Raw genomic sequence first — 16,372 nt, 5'->3', positions numbered from 1 at the left:
CCTAAGAGTACCTGTTAGAACTATTAACTTTATTCACAACAAACTGTCCATTGCGTAATACTGCTTTATTTGTTTTCCACCCAGTTTGAGGTTGTGTGTAAGAAGTTCCAGCAATGTTTAATTGCTTTTCAGGCTGCCAGCTGGGATAGGGAGTTATGTTCTTTATATGGGAGGTCCTGTTCTTATATACATTACAGAAAGTTACTGAAATCAGTCTTGTTTATAAAATTTTTAGAGAATTGAATTGATTGATGTCTACTTTGTAGTTCACAGGGAATGCCCAGTTTTCTATTTTTGTGAACTGCATCTATCTGTGAGGTTTTGCGGTCTAGAAATGTATGCGGTCTAGAAATGTAAAGCATCAATAAAGATAAGCAGATTGGCAGTCTAGAAATGTCTAGAAAGGTGGCCACATTCATTTCCAGTCATGTGACCCTTTTACCAATCTGCTTACCTTTATTAATGCTTACCTTTATTGAAATATTACATAGTGCTAATGCTGTTTAACTTGATGATTTTCCTTCAAAGTAGATGGACATTGTCTATAACCTTGAATAATTTTTTTTTTTTTTTAAAATCTGTTTTAAGTATTCAGATAATAGATTCTGTCACAACAGTCTACTGCATTTGGAGATATAGTAGATAATTTGACAGACAAGTGTGTTTTTAAGTCTTTTTTTTGAATACTTCAGGGCAAATTGAGGAACAGTTGAAAGAAGTCAGTGAGCTACCCGACTTGGACCTTCTCCGTACCATGACTCATATTGTGTTTGTAGATTTGGACAACTGGTCAACTTTTTTCACTCGCCTGCCAGGACATCTGAACCAGGGAACCTTTATCTGGGGTTTTAAAGGTAAAGTCCAGAACAACAAAGCCAAATGTTTATTCCTTCTCACCTTTTTGAAAGTGTTAAATGTAAAGTAGTGTTCATAGAAGATTTCAAGCAATTATATTAATAATCTGGTTAATACATTGCTGAAAGTTCCTTCAAAAATATTAGCTCCAGCAATTAATACCACCAGAGAGTAATAATGGTACTGTAAACCTATATCATATATGAAGAAAATGAAATTTATTGCATATGCCAGAGTGACATAGATCTAATACATTATTCATTTAGCCAGTCATTAAGTTGAATGCAGATTGTTCTATAGGTTTTGCCAAGAAAGTGATGTTAGAGACTGATCGGTAGTTTTTGAGCTTGCTCTTGTCAAAGAACTCTCAGTAGTGGGCGTGGGAGCGCACCACGTTCCTGGCAGCTGTCTTTTTACAAGATGAGTTAAGCTTGCCAGTTATACTATCTTTTGCTGGGCAGGGGTCATAAGGACAAATCATCAATCACAAATTTATCAGAATTTTAAAAAATAGTTTTCTTTGCGACCTGGTTGAATGAGTTGAAAATGGCTGTGCATGATGGGGAAGAAGGAACGTTCACCTCATTAGCTAGTGGGAGACTCAATGGGATTGTCTGTAGGTCCTAATAGAGACCTTTAATTCTGTTAGCAACCTACATATCAAAATTCTGGACACCACCACTGCTGCTTTCCTTGATATGCTGTGAGCTCTAAGACACTCAGATGATCAAATTTCCAACCCACGAAAAGGAGCATATGCTAGACTTGGTGCCCTGCAAAGGGGTTGACATCTTTGAAACAAGGCTGGTGATATCGAGATAACACCTGTATCATGGAGAGAGTATTTTCTAATCAAATTTTTTGTTAAGTACCGTATTTTCACTCATATACCGCACACCCATGTAAAACGTGCACACGAGTATAGCGCGCGGGAAACTGTAATTTATGTAAATAAATTTTTATATACCGCGCACACCCATATACCACGCATGCCGCCCTGACTCTCCTTTCGCCCGCCCCGACTCTCTTTTCGCCCGCCCCGACTCTCCTCTGACCGCCCCGACTCTCCTCTGGCTAAGGCTTTTTGAATATTGCCACCCTCCCACCCTAATGTCACAGAGTCAATTATCCTCCATCTAATATCGGACCATTTGTGTCCCAACAGCTGCCAATGCTTGACTAACGGGGCAGTGTAAAGCTCCGTGCGGACTCGGGATTTATGTTCGTTCAAGCGCCCCACATAGATTTTATTGCAGGGGCATTGGATTAGGTATATCACACAGGTAGTCACAGTTGGTAGAAATGTCCGTGTGATATCTAATACCTGTGTCCGGATGAACCCAAGACTGACCTGTCAGTGCCAAGTTACACCATTGGCATTTGCCACAGCCCCTGTAGGAACCAACTACACCGGGGTCTCTCCTAGGGGTACCCTTCACAAGCTCACCAATATTTCTGGTCCGTTTAAAAGAGAACATAGGTCTATCCGGACACTCAGGGACAGCTAACATGGCAACATGCCAATGTTTTAAAATTGCTTTGTTAATTTTAGTGGAGAGAGGGGTAAATTTCTGCACAAAGATTAAGTCTCTATCCTCTTTGTCCTCATGATAGGTCAACAGTAATTCACGCTGGGCGAATTTGGCCCTGTTATAAGCTTGTTGTATAATGCCACGAGGGTAACCCTGCTGGTAAAATCTGGTCTTCATTTCTTTTGCCTGAGTTTTAAAGTCTTCCATGGAAGAGCAAATACGTCGTAAACGAAGGAATTGGCTGATTGGTAAACTATTTCTCAACCGAGTAGGGTGATAACGTAGTAAGCTATTTCTGTCAGACATTTTACGGTTTTGAAGGAGGTTTTGAAGCCTGTGCCTTCCTTCTGGATGAGTATATCTAAGAATGCAATCTCCTTGCTATTAATAGTGGCAGTAAATTTGATATTGGGTAATAAACCATTAAGCCACGTGGTAATATAATATAATTATAATATAATATAATATACACAAGCTTTAATGATGAAGATACAGTAAGAAGCAAATGAGAATGTATGCGCCAGCCTTTTATATGTTGGCGTATATATCTAAACAACCAATTCATGTTACCAAATTAATAGAAACACTTTTAAAACAGAATGGTGAAGTTTCTGGAATCTGGTGGATCTTGTTGGACAAATCTGATCAATTTCTTTGACTGGGTGACAAAAGTAGATAGAGTGCGCTAGATGTGGTATATTTAGATTTTAGCAAAGCCTTTGATAGTGTTTCGAGATGGGCCCCAAAGTGACGGGCTAGGTAAGGAACTGGTTGAGTGGAAGGTGGTCAGTTGAGATCGCTCTGAGGGAAAGGATTGTTACCAGTGGTGTGCCTCAAGATTCTGTTCTTGGGCCTGTTCTTTTTAACATTTTTATAAGCGATATTGCTGAAGGGCTGTCGAGTAAGATTTACCTCTTTGCAGATAATACCAAAATCTGCAATAGAGTAGATACCCTGGATAGTGTGAATAACATAAAGAAAGACCTAGCGTAGCTTGAAAAATGGTCTAAAATTTAGCAGCTAAAATTTAATGCTAAGAAATGCAAGGTCATGCATTTAGGCTGCAAAAACCCGAGGGAACGGTGCAGTTTAGGGGGTGAAGAACTTATGTGCACGACAGAAGAGCGGGACTTGAGTGTGATTGTATGTGATGATCTTAAGGTGGCCAAACAGGTTGAAATGGTGACAGCGAAAGCTAGAAGGATGCTATGGTGCATAGGGAGAGGTATGGCCAGTAGAAAAAAGGCAATATTGATGCCCCTGTATAAGACTCTGGCAGGACCTCATTTAGAGGTCATTTAGACCTCATGTACAATTCTGGAGGCTGCACCTTTAAAAAGATATAAAAAGGATAGAGTCTGACCAGAAGAAGACTACTAAAATGGTGCGTGGACTTCATCATAAGGGGACAGATTTAAAGATCTCTATATGTATACTTTGGAGGAAAGGCGAGAGAAGGGAGATATGATAGAGATGTTTAAATACCTATGTAGTGTAAATGCGCATGAGTAGAGTCTTTCATTTAAAAGGAAGCTCTAAAATGAGAGGGCATAGGATGAAGTTAAGAGGTGATAGGCTCAGGAGTAATTTAAGGAAATACTATTTTACAGAAAGGGTGGTAAATGCATGGAACAGTCTCCCGGAAGAGGTGGTGAAGACTGTGTCTGAATTCAAGAAAGTGTAGGATAGACATGTAGGATCTCTTAGAGGGTAGAAGATATAATGGTTACTGCCGATGGGCAATTTGTCCTTTATCTGCCATCATATTTCTATGTAAAATTTTGTTATTGTTTTAAAGTTCTTACTTCATGTGAACCTCTTTATCTTCTATATCATCTCATTCCTTATAAATCCATCAAAACCATTTGGTGGTTCCAGCTTATTGTGACATAGTATACGAATATATCAGACACTCATCCTTCTCTTCAAGGTCCCCAGTTGTGGAATTCACCCCCTTTCAATTATACCTTTCAATTACAGACTTCCTTGCATAAATTTAAGATGGACCTTAAACTTATTTTTATTTCAAGATGCTTTTATCAACAAGAAATCGGATACGAACTCTGAAGACGCTGTTTCACTCCCTTATGTTTTATCCTCACCCTTTTTCATTTCAGTTATTGTAGTTCAACCCCTGTAACGTCTCTCTAGCATGTCTATGTATGTTATGATAAAGCTCAATTTTCTTATTGTATGTTTTAGATTGTAAGCTGCCCAGAAGATTTTCATTTGGGCAAGATAGTAAATTCTAAAACTTGAATACCGGGCTTGATGGACCTTTGGTCTGACCCAGAATAGCAACTCTTATGTTCTGATTTCTATTTATGACTAACGTTGTTGCCATCAATATTTTAAATATGCATGTTTCGGAAACTGGTTTAAATTTTCCAGGATTAGGGATGAGAGCCAAAATGGTGGCATGCTCTATGTGAGCTGAGACTAGTGTTCGTGCTTGCTGCCGCTCTGTTTTCCTCTGTTCTAATTGCATACCAAAAGGAAGAATGTTCCTTTACAGGCCTGAACAGCTTATTGAATGCAGCAAAAGATTGACTGATATACCACCAGAACTTCCACAAGAAGAGCTGGAGATTGAAGCTCTGTCTCCTTAAAGCATGATATCACCTTGTCTCTTCTGGCATGCAGCCCTCCACTGTATCCCACAGTGATGCAGAATGCCGATGTACGAGTGCCGGAAGGTGCAGTATCAAAGGCTTCAGGTGGAGGCATCCTGCCAGGAAGTGTACTCTGGGAGTAGAAGATCAAAGAGAGGCAATTTATTTTGCTTTTTCTGTAGTGATCACGTTAGATCTTGAATAGTTTCCAAATGAAATCCAAATTCCACTGTAAGAAGATCTGAAAAGGTAGCCTCTTTAACGGCAAAAGTTGACACTTTAGCTCAAACTTTGGAAGGGGTGAAAACTGATGCTTTGTTTCAATTCAGTCAAATGCAGGATGAGATAAAATCGCTTGAGTTTTTAAAATTGTCTTGTTTAGAAATAAATTGTACATTAACAAGAAAATTAAGCGGATAGAAAATTATAATAGAAGGCTCAATCTAAGACTTTAACTTTCCTAAAGTCCCTGGAATTTTACCTCTTGATATGTTTAAAAAATATTTTCTTTAAGTTCTTAAGCTTCCTCCTGAATCTATGCCTCTCTTGAATAAGATTTTTTATATTCCAGTTTCTACTAGTAATTCTCAGGGTTAAGTAGTGAAAGCTTGTGGTAAAGGAGCTCATTAGATTTCCCAATTGGATTTGAATAACCTCTCTGCTTTATTGGAAGAAACTATATTTGAAACCTTAGAGAGAACAACTTTTGTTAGCTTGTTTTATGTCTGAACAAGATCTAAACTTGGTTATGAAGCTGTATTTTTGTGTTCGCAAGTTATCTTTCATGGTCAAAGAATATGGATGGACTTAACCCTGATGTCACGAAGAATACTCAAGAAAGAAGGAAGGCTTCATGGCATTAAGACCAAACTTTAAAACCTGAGGCGACTTGTTTGCTTACCTATCCCTGCAAATGTTAGTGCAATTTGGGAAAACTAAATATGTATTCTTCATCTCAGATCAGTTAAAAGCTCTCATAAACTTAATGAAAATGATAAAGTAAGGGTAGTGGATTTTTGATATACTGCCATTCTTCAGAGAGCAGGGTTAAAATTAAAGAGGTCTCCACTCGGTGTCTTCATCTACAATGCAGGATTTGAATTCTAGGAGCTAAGAATGTCTCAGAAAAATGTTGAGTCTTGACATCAGGAGTTCATACATAATTTATTTTTCATTCAAACTGTGATGGTTCTTAACACCTCATATTGGGGTCCTTTTATTAAGGCACATTAACTGATTTAGTGTGCGCTAAATGCTAAGGCGCCCATAGAATATAATGGATGCATAAGCATTTAGTGCGCCTTAATAAAGGACCCCATTATTTTTTATTCCTGTAAGGCATTACATTTAACAAAATTGTAAAATCCATGTCCTTTCTTCCTTCTTTCCAATTAAATCTTCAGGTGGAAAAACCATTTGGAAGCCTCCAGTTAACTGCCCAGTATTTAAATATCTTTTGAATATTGGGTCCTTTTTTCTTCATCCACATTGCAGTAGCAGGAAGGATGCAGCTGACTTTGCAATTTGTATGCATGTAAGTTGGACCTTAATGACAAATTTTTATATTACTTTTAATTGCATTCAGCAATGATCTTTCTAAGTTTTATGTTTGAAATTACTACAAGGTTCTTATTTATTATGATGTTTGTCTCATGAAAATTCTGAGGACAACATGATAGAAAGTCTTTACAGATGAGTGACATCTGATAGTCCATGCAAAGTAGTTTCCCCAGCTTAGAATACTGTATAAGCTTTTGAGAAGCAGAACTGTTCACGTATGTACTTATTCTTACTTGCTGTCATGTGGGGTCTCCTTCCCTTTGTCTTTCAGTAGTGTCAGTCTTGCTGCATTCTGAGAGAGATTATTAAACAATTATTTTCAGCATTTTAGTTGCCTTAGTTAGGCTTTCAGGCACATTCATTTGCTTTGTTTTTTATTTTGTTTTGGGTTGGGGTTTTTTTTTGTTTTGTGTTTTTTTTTTTGCAAATGCCTAGTTAGAGCTTTTTGGGGTTCTCAAGGGATCTTCACCAGGCACATATATTTTAAAACTGAGTGCTGATTTTTGCTGCTGCAATATTTTTTTTGATCATATGACCTAGAAAACAACCCACAGCAGCTTAAAAAAATATATAGGCAGTGTAGCAAGACAATATTTCAAGCAGGTAACCATGGCTTAGTACCTGATCATGAAACTTCATCATCTGCGATGTCCTATGACAAATTCATGACCATGAATAGTGTGAAAAGATCTTAATTGCTTTTACATCTGGTCCAGCAATTGTCAGTAACAGTTTTGAAAGGCCTAAGAATTGCACTGAATGCTGAGAATATATCCACTTTTGGAGTACATCTATCTCCATCAGTGTTGAGATCAGTAGAGCCCCCTAAGATCAGACATTGACATGAGTCCTGTCTAAAGAAGAGGAACGATTTGTCTTTTTCATTAATTCCGAGGGCTCACAATGGTCAGACAAAGGCCAGGAAGTACAGACATGAAATTCAATCACGGCACGGATCAAGATGCCTCATTCTCCAGTATCCTCAATGACTGTTCAGAGGACCTTTCATCCTCAGTGTCAGCAGTTAACAGCTTCCAAGGGTTTGAGTCCAGGCCAAAGATACTCCACAAATGGCACAGGAATGTGTTTCCACTCCTACTGGACCCCCTTCATCTTTGGTATTAACAGCATTAAAGAAGAAACTCAATAAGATTGAACACCCAAATGTCTCCTTGCTTGGTGTGATGCCTCGACATAGTTGATGCCAAGGTATAGGGTTTTCATCTAATCCTTGACTCATTAATACCTGGAGGAGATTCATTGATGTCAAGTCCTGAGACATCTTTTGAATTGGTATCTGCCATACAGTTGTCAATTTTCAGTGTTTCAGGGGAGAGAGCTCATTCAAAGATGACTTCACTGAGGCTCAGACCCAAATTTTCCCTTTGAAGTTCTATATCTGTCAGAATCTGAGGACATGTAGGATTGAATACAAGACTGCTTGACTTCATCATATCCAATTCTTCCCCACAAATAGAGAAATTCTTTATCTCAAATACCGTTCCTGACAAGTGGGTAAATGCCCTCTTACCAGCAGATGGAGGAGGCTGAAAACAACTGGCAGTGTGTAGCCCTGAGCCAGGCAGTATTTCTCAGTTTCCTCAACAGATGGTAGATGAGTGCAGCCCTGGTGAATTCAGTTAAAAAGGAAAAAATAATAATAATAATTTGGTGCACCCTTTTGACTCGGTTAAAAAAAAAAAAGAGAAAAGTGAGGGCTTACTTTTCTTCCAACAATAGACTTAAAAGAGAGGACTTTTGGAGCCACCTTTCTGTGGAGGCAAGAAGACCATATAAGAAGCTTTGGTGGAAGGAAGCTTTGCCGGGCTCCGCAAAGTTGACTGCTGATGCTGTTATGGCAGCTTAAGCTGAAAAGCTGTGGTAATATCAGGGATCTACTACATATATGGTTGTTCAAGGAGCAGTCAGCGGTTCTTCTGGACCAGCCTGAGCCCAGCCCAAGAGACCTGATAATGCAGCGAAGACTAAGCCCCCATTTTGGCAGGAACCTCTGCTATTTTAGGGAGATTTGAGGCTGCAGTTGCTCTTTTTCTGTAACCTCTAGTTCTTGTCAGGCACAATTCAGGGGATTAGTACTTTCTCCCTGGAGTTTCTCTTACTGCACCAGGTGCTTTGCCTTTAACAGGGGCTTTCTTGTGCCTGTTTCTCTTGAGCCCTCTGTGGCTAAGCAAGTAGTTGGTCTCTCTGTGCCTAAGAGGACAGCATCTATCCCTCGGACAGGAAACAGAGACCTCTTAACCTGCTTTCCTTCTGTGGATGAATAACTCAATAGGAACCTTCAGTGGCGTACCTAGGGTATGTGACACCAGGGGCCCATCATTTTTTGACACCCCCCCTACCCCCCATGTAATTTATTTATTTGTTTTTTTTGTAATAACCATGAAACGGAATAAATGGTCAGAAAGAAACAGGCAGTGAAAATTTTCTTTTATTGAACCTCATATATGTAACCATTATTCCAAACATAACATAACATAAATTATGTCTGAATTGTCATGACATCAGAAGTACATATGGAGTAGTTGCAGGTGATGCTTGGGACAGTTCTGATTGTGTTAGTTCGGTTTTATGTGTTTTTTGAATAAAAGGGTTTTTATTTCTTTTTTGAAGGTTTTGTAGTCTATGGTCAAGGTCAATAGGTTGTAGAGTTGGGGGTCGAGTGTTGCAGCTCGAATGGCTAGGAGGTTGTCGAACAGTTTTTTTCTTTTGACATTTTTGGTTGGAGGTTGTGTGAATGGTGCATGAGTTCTCCTATGTCTGGTTGAGGTAGATTGAATTATTTAGCTGAAGAAATTAGTTACCCCCCCCCCACCCCATTCCAGACACATTAGTACTCTTCCATTTTTGTTCCCATTATAAAAAAAACACTGATAAGTTCCCAGAAAAAAAATACATTAAAATAAGAAATGAAAACAAAGGCCCCTACAGATGAGAACATAACATAAGAATAGCCTAACTAGGTCAGACCAATGGTCCATCATGCCCAGTAGCCCATTCTCATGGTAGCCAATCCAGGTCAGTAGTACCTGGTGAAAACCCAAAGAGTAGCAACATTCCATACTACCGATCCAGGGCAAGTAGACACTTCCCCCACGTCTTAATAACAGACTATGGACTTTTCCTCCAGGAATTTGTCCAAACCTTTCTTAAAACCAGCTACGCTATCCGCTTTTACCATAACTTCTGGCCACTTCATTTTTAAGCTTAGATCTTTCCTTCCAAACAGAGACCTTGCTAGATGTCAAATACAGCACAGGTAACTTCACACAGACTTAGATGTGCAGGAAATGTGAATCTCCTCATACACCCACCATATAGTGCAAAAATGTGCAAAGGTCTGTTTTTTTTTTTCTTTCGATCACTACATAGCCTAATGCCACACAAGTAGCGCTGTTACAAACATATTCTGAAGGTCAATGCTAAGGTTAACAAAGTTTCCTTCCTTGGACCAGAAGGAGATACTGACAAACCAATGGAAGAGATCCCAAAACAACTACTCATAGTAACATAGTAACATAGTAGATGACGGCAGATAAAGACCCGAATGGTCCATCCAGTCTGCCCAACCTGATTCAATTTAAATTTTTTTTTTTTAATTTTTCTTCTTAGCTATTTCTGGACAAGAATCCAAAGCCCTACCCGGTACTGTGCCCGGGCTCCAACCGCCAAAATCTCTGTCAAGACTTACTCCAGCCCATCCACACCCTCCCAGCCATTGAAGCCCTCCCCTGCCCATCCTCCACCAAACGGCCATACACAGACACCGACCGTGCAAGTCTGCCCAGTAACTGGCCTAGTTCAATATTTAATATTATTTTCTGATTCTAAATCTTCTGTGTTCATCCCACGCTTCTTTGAACTCAGTCACAGTTTTACTCTCCACCACCTCTCTCGGGAGCGCATTCCAGGCATCCACTACCCTCTCCGTAAAGTAGAATTCCCTAACATTGCCCCTGAATCTACCACCCCTCTACCTCAAATTATGTCCTCTGGTTTTACCATTTTCCTTTCTCTGGAAAAGATTTTGTTCTACGTTAATACCCTTCAAGTATTTGAACGTCTGAATCATATCTCCCCTGTCTCTCCTTTCCTCTAGGGTATACATATTCAGGGCTTCCAGTCTCTCCTCATATGTCTTCTGGCGCAAGCCTCCTATCATTTTCGTCGCCCTCCTCTGGACCGCCTCAAGTCTTCTTACGTCTTTCGCCAGATACGGTCTCCAAAACTGAACACAATACTCCAAGTGGGGCCTCACCAATGACCTGTACAGGGGCATCAACACCTTCTTCCTTCTACTGACTACGCCTCTCTTTATACAGCCCAGCATCCTTCTGGCAGCAGCCACTGCCTTGTCACACTGTTTTATCGCCTTTAGATCTTCGGACACTATCACCCCAAGGTCCCTCTCCCCGTCCGTGCATATCAGCTTCTCTCCTCCCAGCATATACGGTTCCTTCCTATTATTAATCCCCAAATGCATTACTCTGCATTTCTTTGCATTGAATTTTAGTTGCCAGGCATTAGACCATTCCTCTAACTTTTGCAGATCCTTTTTCATATTTTCCACTCCCTCTTCGGTGTTTACTCTGTTACAAATCTTGGTATCATCTGCAAAAAGGCACACTTTTCCTTCTAACCCTTCAGCAATGTCACTCACATACATATTGAACAGGATTGGCCCCAGCACCGAACCCTGAGGGACTCCACTAGTCACCTTTCCTTCCTTCGAGCGACTTCCATTAACCACCACCCTTTGGCGTCTGTCCGACAGCCAGTTTCTGACCCAGTTCACCACTTTGGGGCCTAACTTCAGCCCTTCAAGTTTGTTCAACAGCCTCCTATGAGGAACTGTATCAAAGGCTTTGCTGAAATCCAAGTAAATTACATCTAGCATATGTCCTCGATCCAGCTCTCTGGTCACCCAATCAAAAAATTCAATCAGGTTTGTTTGGCACGATTTACCTTTTGTAAAGCCATGTTGCCTCTGATCCTGTAACCCATTAGATTCAAGGAAGTACACTATCCTTTCTTTCAGCAACTCTTCCATTATTTTTCCAACAACTGAAGTGAGGCTCACCGGCCTGTAGTTTCCTGCTTCATCCCTGTGACCACTTTTATGAATAGGGACCACATCCGCTCTCCTCCAATCCCCAGGAATCACTCCAGAGATTTGTTGAACAAGTCTTTAATAGGACTCGCCAAAACCTCTCTGAGCTCCCTTAGTATCCTGGGATGGATCCCGTCTGGTCCCATCGCTTTGTCCACCTTCAGTTTTTCAAGTTGCTCATAAACACCCTCCTCCGTGAACGGCGCAGAATCTACTCCATTTTCTCGTGTAACTTTGCCAGACAATCTCGGTCCTTCTCCAGGATTTTCTTCTGTGAACACAGAACAGAAGTATTTGTTTAGCACATTTGCTTTCTCCTCATCACTCTCCACATATTTGTTCCCAGCATCTTTTAGCCTAGCAATTCCATTTTTTATCTTCCTCCTTTCACTAATATATCTGAAAAAATTTTTATCTCCCTTTTTTACATTTTTAGCCATTTGTTCTTCCGCCTGTGCCTTCGCCAAACGTATCTCTCTCTTGGCTTCTTTCAGTTTCACCCTGTAGTCCTTTCTGCTCTCCTCTTCTTGGGTTTTTTTATATTTCATGAACGCCAACTCTTTCGCCTTTATTTTCTCAGCCACTAGGTTGGAGAACCATATCGGCTTCCTTTTTCTCTTGTTTTTATTGATTTTCTTCACATAAAGGTCCGTAGCCATTTTTATCACTCCTTTCAGCTTAGACCACTTTCTTTCCACTTCTCTTATGTCCTCCCATCCTATCAGCTCTTTCTTCAGGTACTTTCCCATTGCATTAAAGTCCGTACGTTTGAAATCTAGGACTTTAAGTATCGTACGGCCGCTCTCCACTTTAGCCGTTATATCAAACCAAACCGTTTGATGATCGCTACTACCCAGGTGAGCACCCACTCGAACATTAGAGATACTCTCTCCATTTGTGAGGACCAGATCCAATATCGCTTTTTCCCTTGTGGGTTCCGTCACCATTTGTCTGAGCAGAGCCTCTTGAAAGGCATCCACAATCTCCCTACTTCTTTCCGATTCCGCAGACGGAACATTCCAGTCCGCATCCGGCAGGTTGAAATCTCCCAACAGCAGAACCTCCTCTTTCCTTCCAAACTTTTGGATATCCACAATCAGATCCTTATCAATTTGCTGCGATTGAGTCGGAGGTCTGTAGACTCAGGCACAACACCCAAAGACCCACTCAGTGTGTGAACCAGTTGAGTGGAGTGGACTAACTTGGGGGTGGAAATGGGCCCGGAGTTTGCTCAGCAGAATTTACAAGACCACCTCTTCCTCTCAACACATTGACACACTGCCACCACCACCACTAGGAACACCTCACTGAATAGGCTAGCAATGCTTATAAACTTTATAAAACACATTATTATTATGTTGATCGAAAACTTTTAGCTAAGATATTGGCTTTACAGTTGGCTAAGGCTCTCCCTTTTATTATTGATATGCACCAAACAGGATTTGTTGCTAAGAGACATTCTTCTAATAATACCAGATTGGCTTTTCATATGTTAAATCTAACAAAAGCCATGAATGATCCAGCTTTCTCTGTCTCTTTGGATGCGGAGAAAGCCTATGATCGAGTTGAATGGACTTTCATGTATCAGACATTAGAATGGTTTGGTATAGGTTCAAGATTTGTACAAATGATTCAGACGTTGTATAGCTCCCCTGCTGCAAGATTGTACATTAATAATAATTTATCAGAGCGTTTTAATTTGGGAGGGGAGTTAGACAAGGCTGTCCATTATCCCCTTTGCTTTTTGATATTGTATTAGAACCCTTGTTATTAGCCATTCAACAAACAAAGAGGATACAAGGTATTCCTCGTACAGATTTGGAATATAAAATCTCTGCATATGCAGATGATATACTGCTTTATTTAAGAAATCCAGAAACTACCATTCCATGCTTGCTTGAGTTGATAGAGAAATTTGGAAAATTTTCAGGGTATAAGATAACTTGGAGCAAGTCAGAAAGTCTTCCACTTAATGTACATTGTATTAAAGGCTTATTTGATTCATTCTCATTTGTATGGAAAGAAGATGGATTAAAGTATTTAGGTATTAGAATAAAAAATACACTAGAAGATACAATGAAAGAGAATGAAAATTTTTTATTAAATAGTAACAGAAATGTGTGAGCAATGGGATCCTTTACATCTTTCTTGGTGGGGGAGAGTCCAAACTATTAAAATGATGATATTGCCTGTGGTTTGTTATCAAATGAGTATGATACCAGTTTTTTTTCAGGGGTCCTTTTATAAAAAGTTAAATGGTATTCTTACAAAATTTGTTTGGTTGGGTAAAATGCCTAGAATTGCCTTAGTATCTTTACAAAAACCAATTACGGAGGGTGGGGTAAATTTTCCAAACTTTTATAGGTATAATCAAGCCTATATTTTACACTAGGGTATGTATTGGGTCCTCCCAGAGCTCATGGAAAATATCCCAGATTGGTTGTATTTGGAATGGCGGCTCATGTTTCCTATAAACTTATCTCATGTTCTTAGTGTTACGATACCTAGAAAATATAAAGAGAACAGAATATTGATGGATACATGGAAAATATTACATTATGTCAGCAATTTAACTCCAAATCCAATACACAAATCAACAAATCAATCTTTATGGCTAAACCCAAGATTCAAGTTGGCGGTTTTAAAATCATATGGAAGCATTGGATTATTGCAGGTATATGGACTCTAGGTGATGTTATTTTAAATGGTAAACTGCTTGATTTTTCACAGTTGCAACATAAATATGGTCTAAACATAGAAATAGACGGCAGATAAGGGCCACGGCCCATCAAGTCTGCCCACCCTACTGTCCCTCCCCTAACTTTGCCCTGTGAATAGATCCCATGTGTTGATCCCATTTGGCTTTAAAATCAGGCACGCTACTGGCTTCAATCACCTGCAGTGGAAGACTATTCCAGCGATCAACCACCCTTTCAGTGAAAAAGAATTTCCTGGTGTCACCTTGTAGTTTCCCGCCTCTGATTTTCCACGGATGCCCTCTTGTTGTCACGGGACCCCTGAAAAAGAAGATATCTTCCTCAGCCTCGATGCGGCCCGTGAGATACTTGAACGTCTCGATCATGTCCCCCCTCTCTCTGCGCTCCTCAAGCGAGTACAGCCGCAATTTGTCTAGCCATTCCTCGTACAGGCGATCCTTGAGTCCCGAGACCATCCGGGTGGCCATTCTCTGAACCGACTCCAGTCTCAGCACATCCTTGCGATAATGCGGCCTCCAGAATTGCACACAGTATTCCAGGTGGGGTCTCACCATGGATCTATACAATGGCATAATGACTTCCGGCTTATGGCTGACGAAACCCCTGCGTATGCAACCTATGATTTGTCTTGCCTTGGATGAAGCTTGCTCCACTTGATTGGCAGCCTTCATGTCCTCACCGACGATCACCCCCAAGTCTCGTTCTGCTACCGTTCTTGCTAGGATCTTGCATGGATCTTGCATGGATTTTGGCTGCCCAGGTGCATAACTTTGCATTTTTTGGCATTGAAGCTGAGTTGCCAGGTCCTAGACCAGCGCTCCAGTAGGAGTAGGTCGTGTATCATGTTGTTGGGCGTTGAATCTTCATCCATTGTGCATTTGCCCACTACATTACTTAGTTTGGCGTCATCGGCGAATAAAGTTATTTTCCCTCGAAGCCCTTCTGCCAAGTCCCTTGGCAGATGTTGAATAGGATAGATGTTGAATAGGATCGGGCCCAAGACCGAGCCCTGTGGCACTCCACTGATCACCTCCATCATTTCGGAGGAGGTGCCGTTCATCACTACCCTTTGAAGCCTACCTCCAAGCCAGTTCCCAACCCATTTCGTCAATGTGTCTCCTAATCCTATAGAACTCATCTTGCTCAGCAACCTGCGGTGTGGTACGCTATCGAATGCTTTGCTAAAGTCCAGGTACACTATGTCCAGGGACTCCCCAATATCCAGCTTCCCCGTCACCCAGTCAAAGAAGCTGATAAGGTTGGATTGGCATGATCTTCCCCTAGTAAATCCATGTTGACGGGGATCCCGTAGATTCTCTTCATCCAGGATCTTATCCAACTGGTGTTTGATTAGAGTTTCCATTAGTTTACTCACTATCGATGTTAGACTCACTGGTCTGTAGTTTGCTGTCTCCATCTTTGAGCCTTTTTTGTGGAGTGGAATGACGTTGGCCGTCCTCCAGTCCAACGGGATGCTGCCTGTACTAAGGGAGAGGTTGAAGAGCGCTGACAGTGGCTCTGCCAAGACATCACTCAACTCCCTAAGCACCCTGGGGTGTAGGTTGTCAGGCCCCATTGCCTTGTTAACCTTGAGCTTTGACAGCTCACCGTAGACACTGCTGGGTGTAAACTCGAAGTTACTAAAAGGGTTAACTGAGTCAGCCCTTGTCTGTAGCTGAGGGCCAAGCCCCGGTGCTTCTCGGGTGAAGACTGAGCAGAAGTATTCATTTAATAGTTGGGCTTTTTCCGAATCCTTTTCCACATAGTCTCCGTCTGGTTTCCTAAGACGTACAATCCCGCCTGAGTTCCTACTTCTGTCACTGATATACCTGAAGAAGGATTTATCTCCCTTCCGGATGTTCTTTGCCAGAGACTTCTCCATGTGGAATTTAGCCTCCCTAACTGCTGTTTTGACGGCTTTTGATTTGGTCAAGTAGTCTGATCTAGAGTCCTGTTTCCCCGATTGTT

The 16,372-nt window shown here is 40.8% G+C and overlaps 1 protein-coding gene across 2 annotated transcripts in view; it reads left to right on the top strand.

The window, feature by feature from the left end:
* ZNF451 (zinc finger protein 451) overlaps positions 1-16,372 on the top strand; it is a 173,239-nt gene that overhangs the window by 118,335 nt on the left and 38,532 nt on the right. For both annotated transcript variants that reach the window (XM_033936433.1, XM_033936434.1), the window contains exons 10-11: positions 693-854; positions 6,403-6,533. In XM_033936433.1, the coding sequence (XP_033792324.1) occupies positions 693-854; positions 6,403-6,533 (293 nt within the window). The remainder of the gene's footprint in view (positions 1-692; positions 855-6,402; positions 6,534-16,372) is intronic.

This window comes from Geotrypetes seraphini, chromosome 3 (assembly GCF_902459505.1).
Source record: "Geotrypetes seraphini chromosome 3, aGeoSer1.1, whole genome shotgun sequence".
NCBI lineage: Eukaryota > Metazoa > Chordata > Amphibia > Gymnophiona > Dermophiidae > Geotrypetes > Geotrypetes seraphini.
This window is presented reverse-complemented; position numbering and strand designations above follow the sequence as displayed.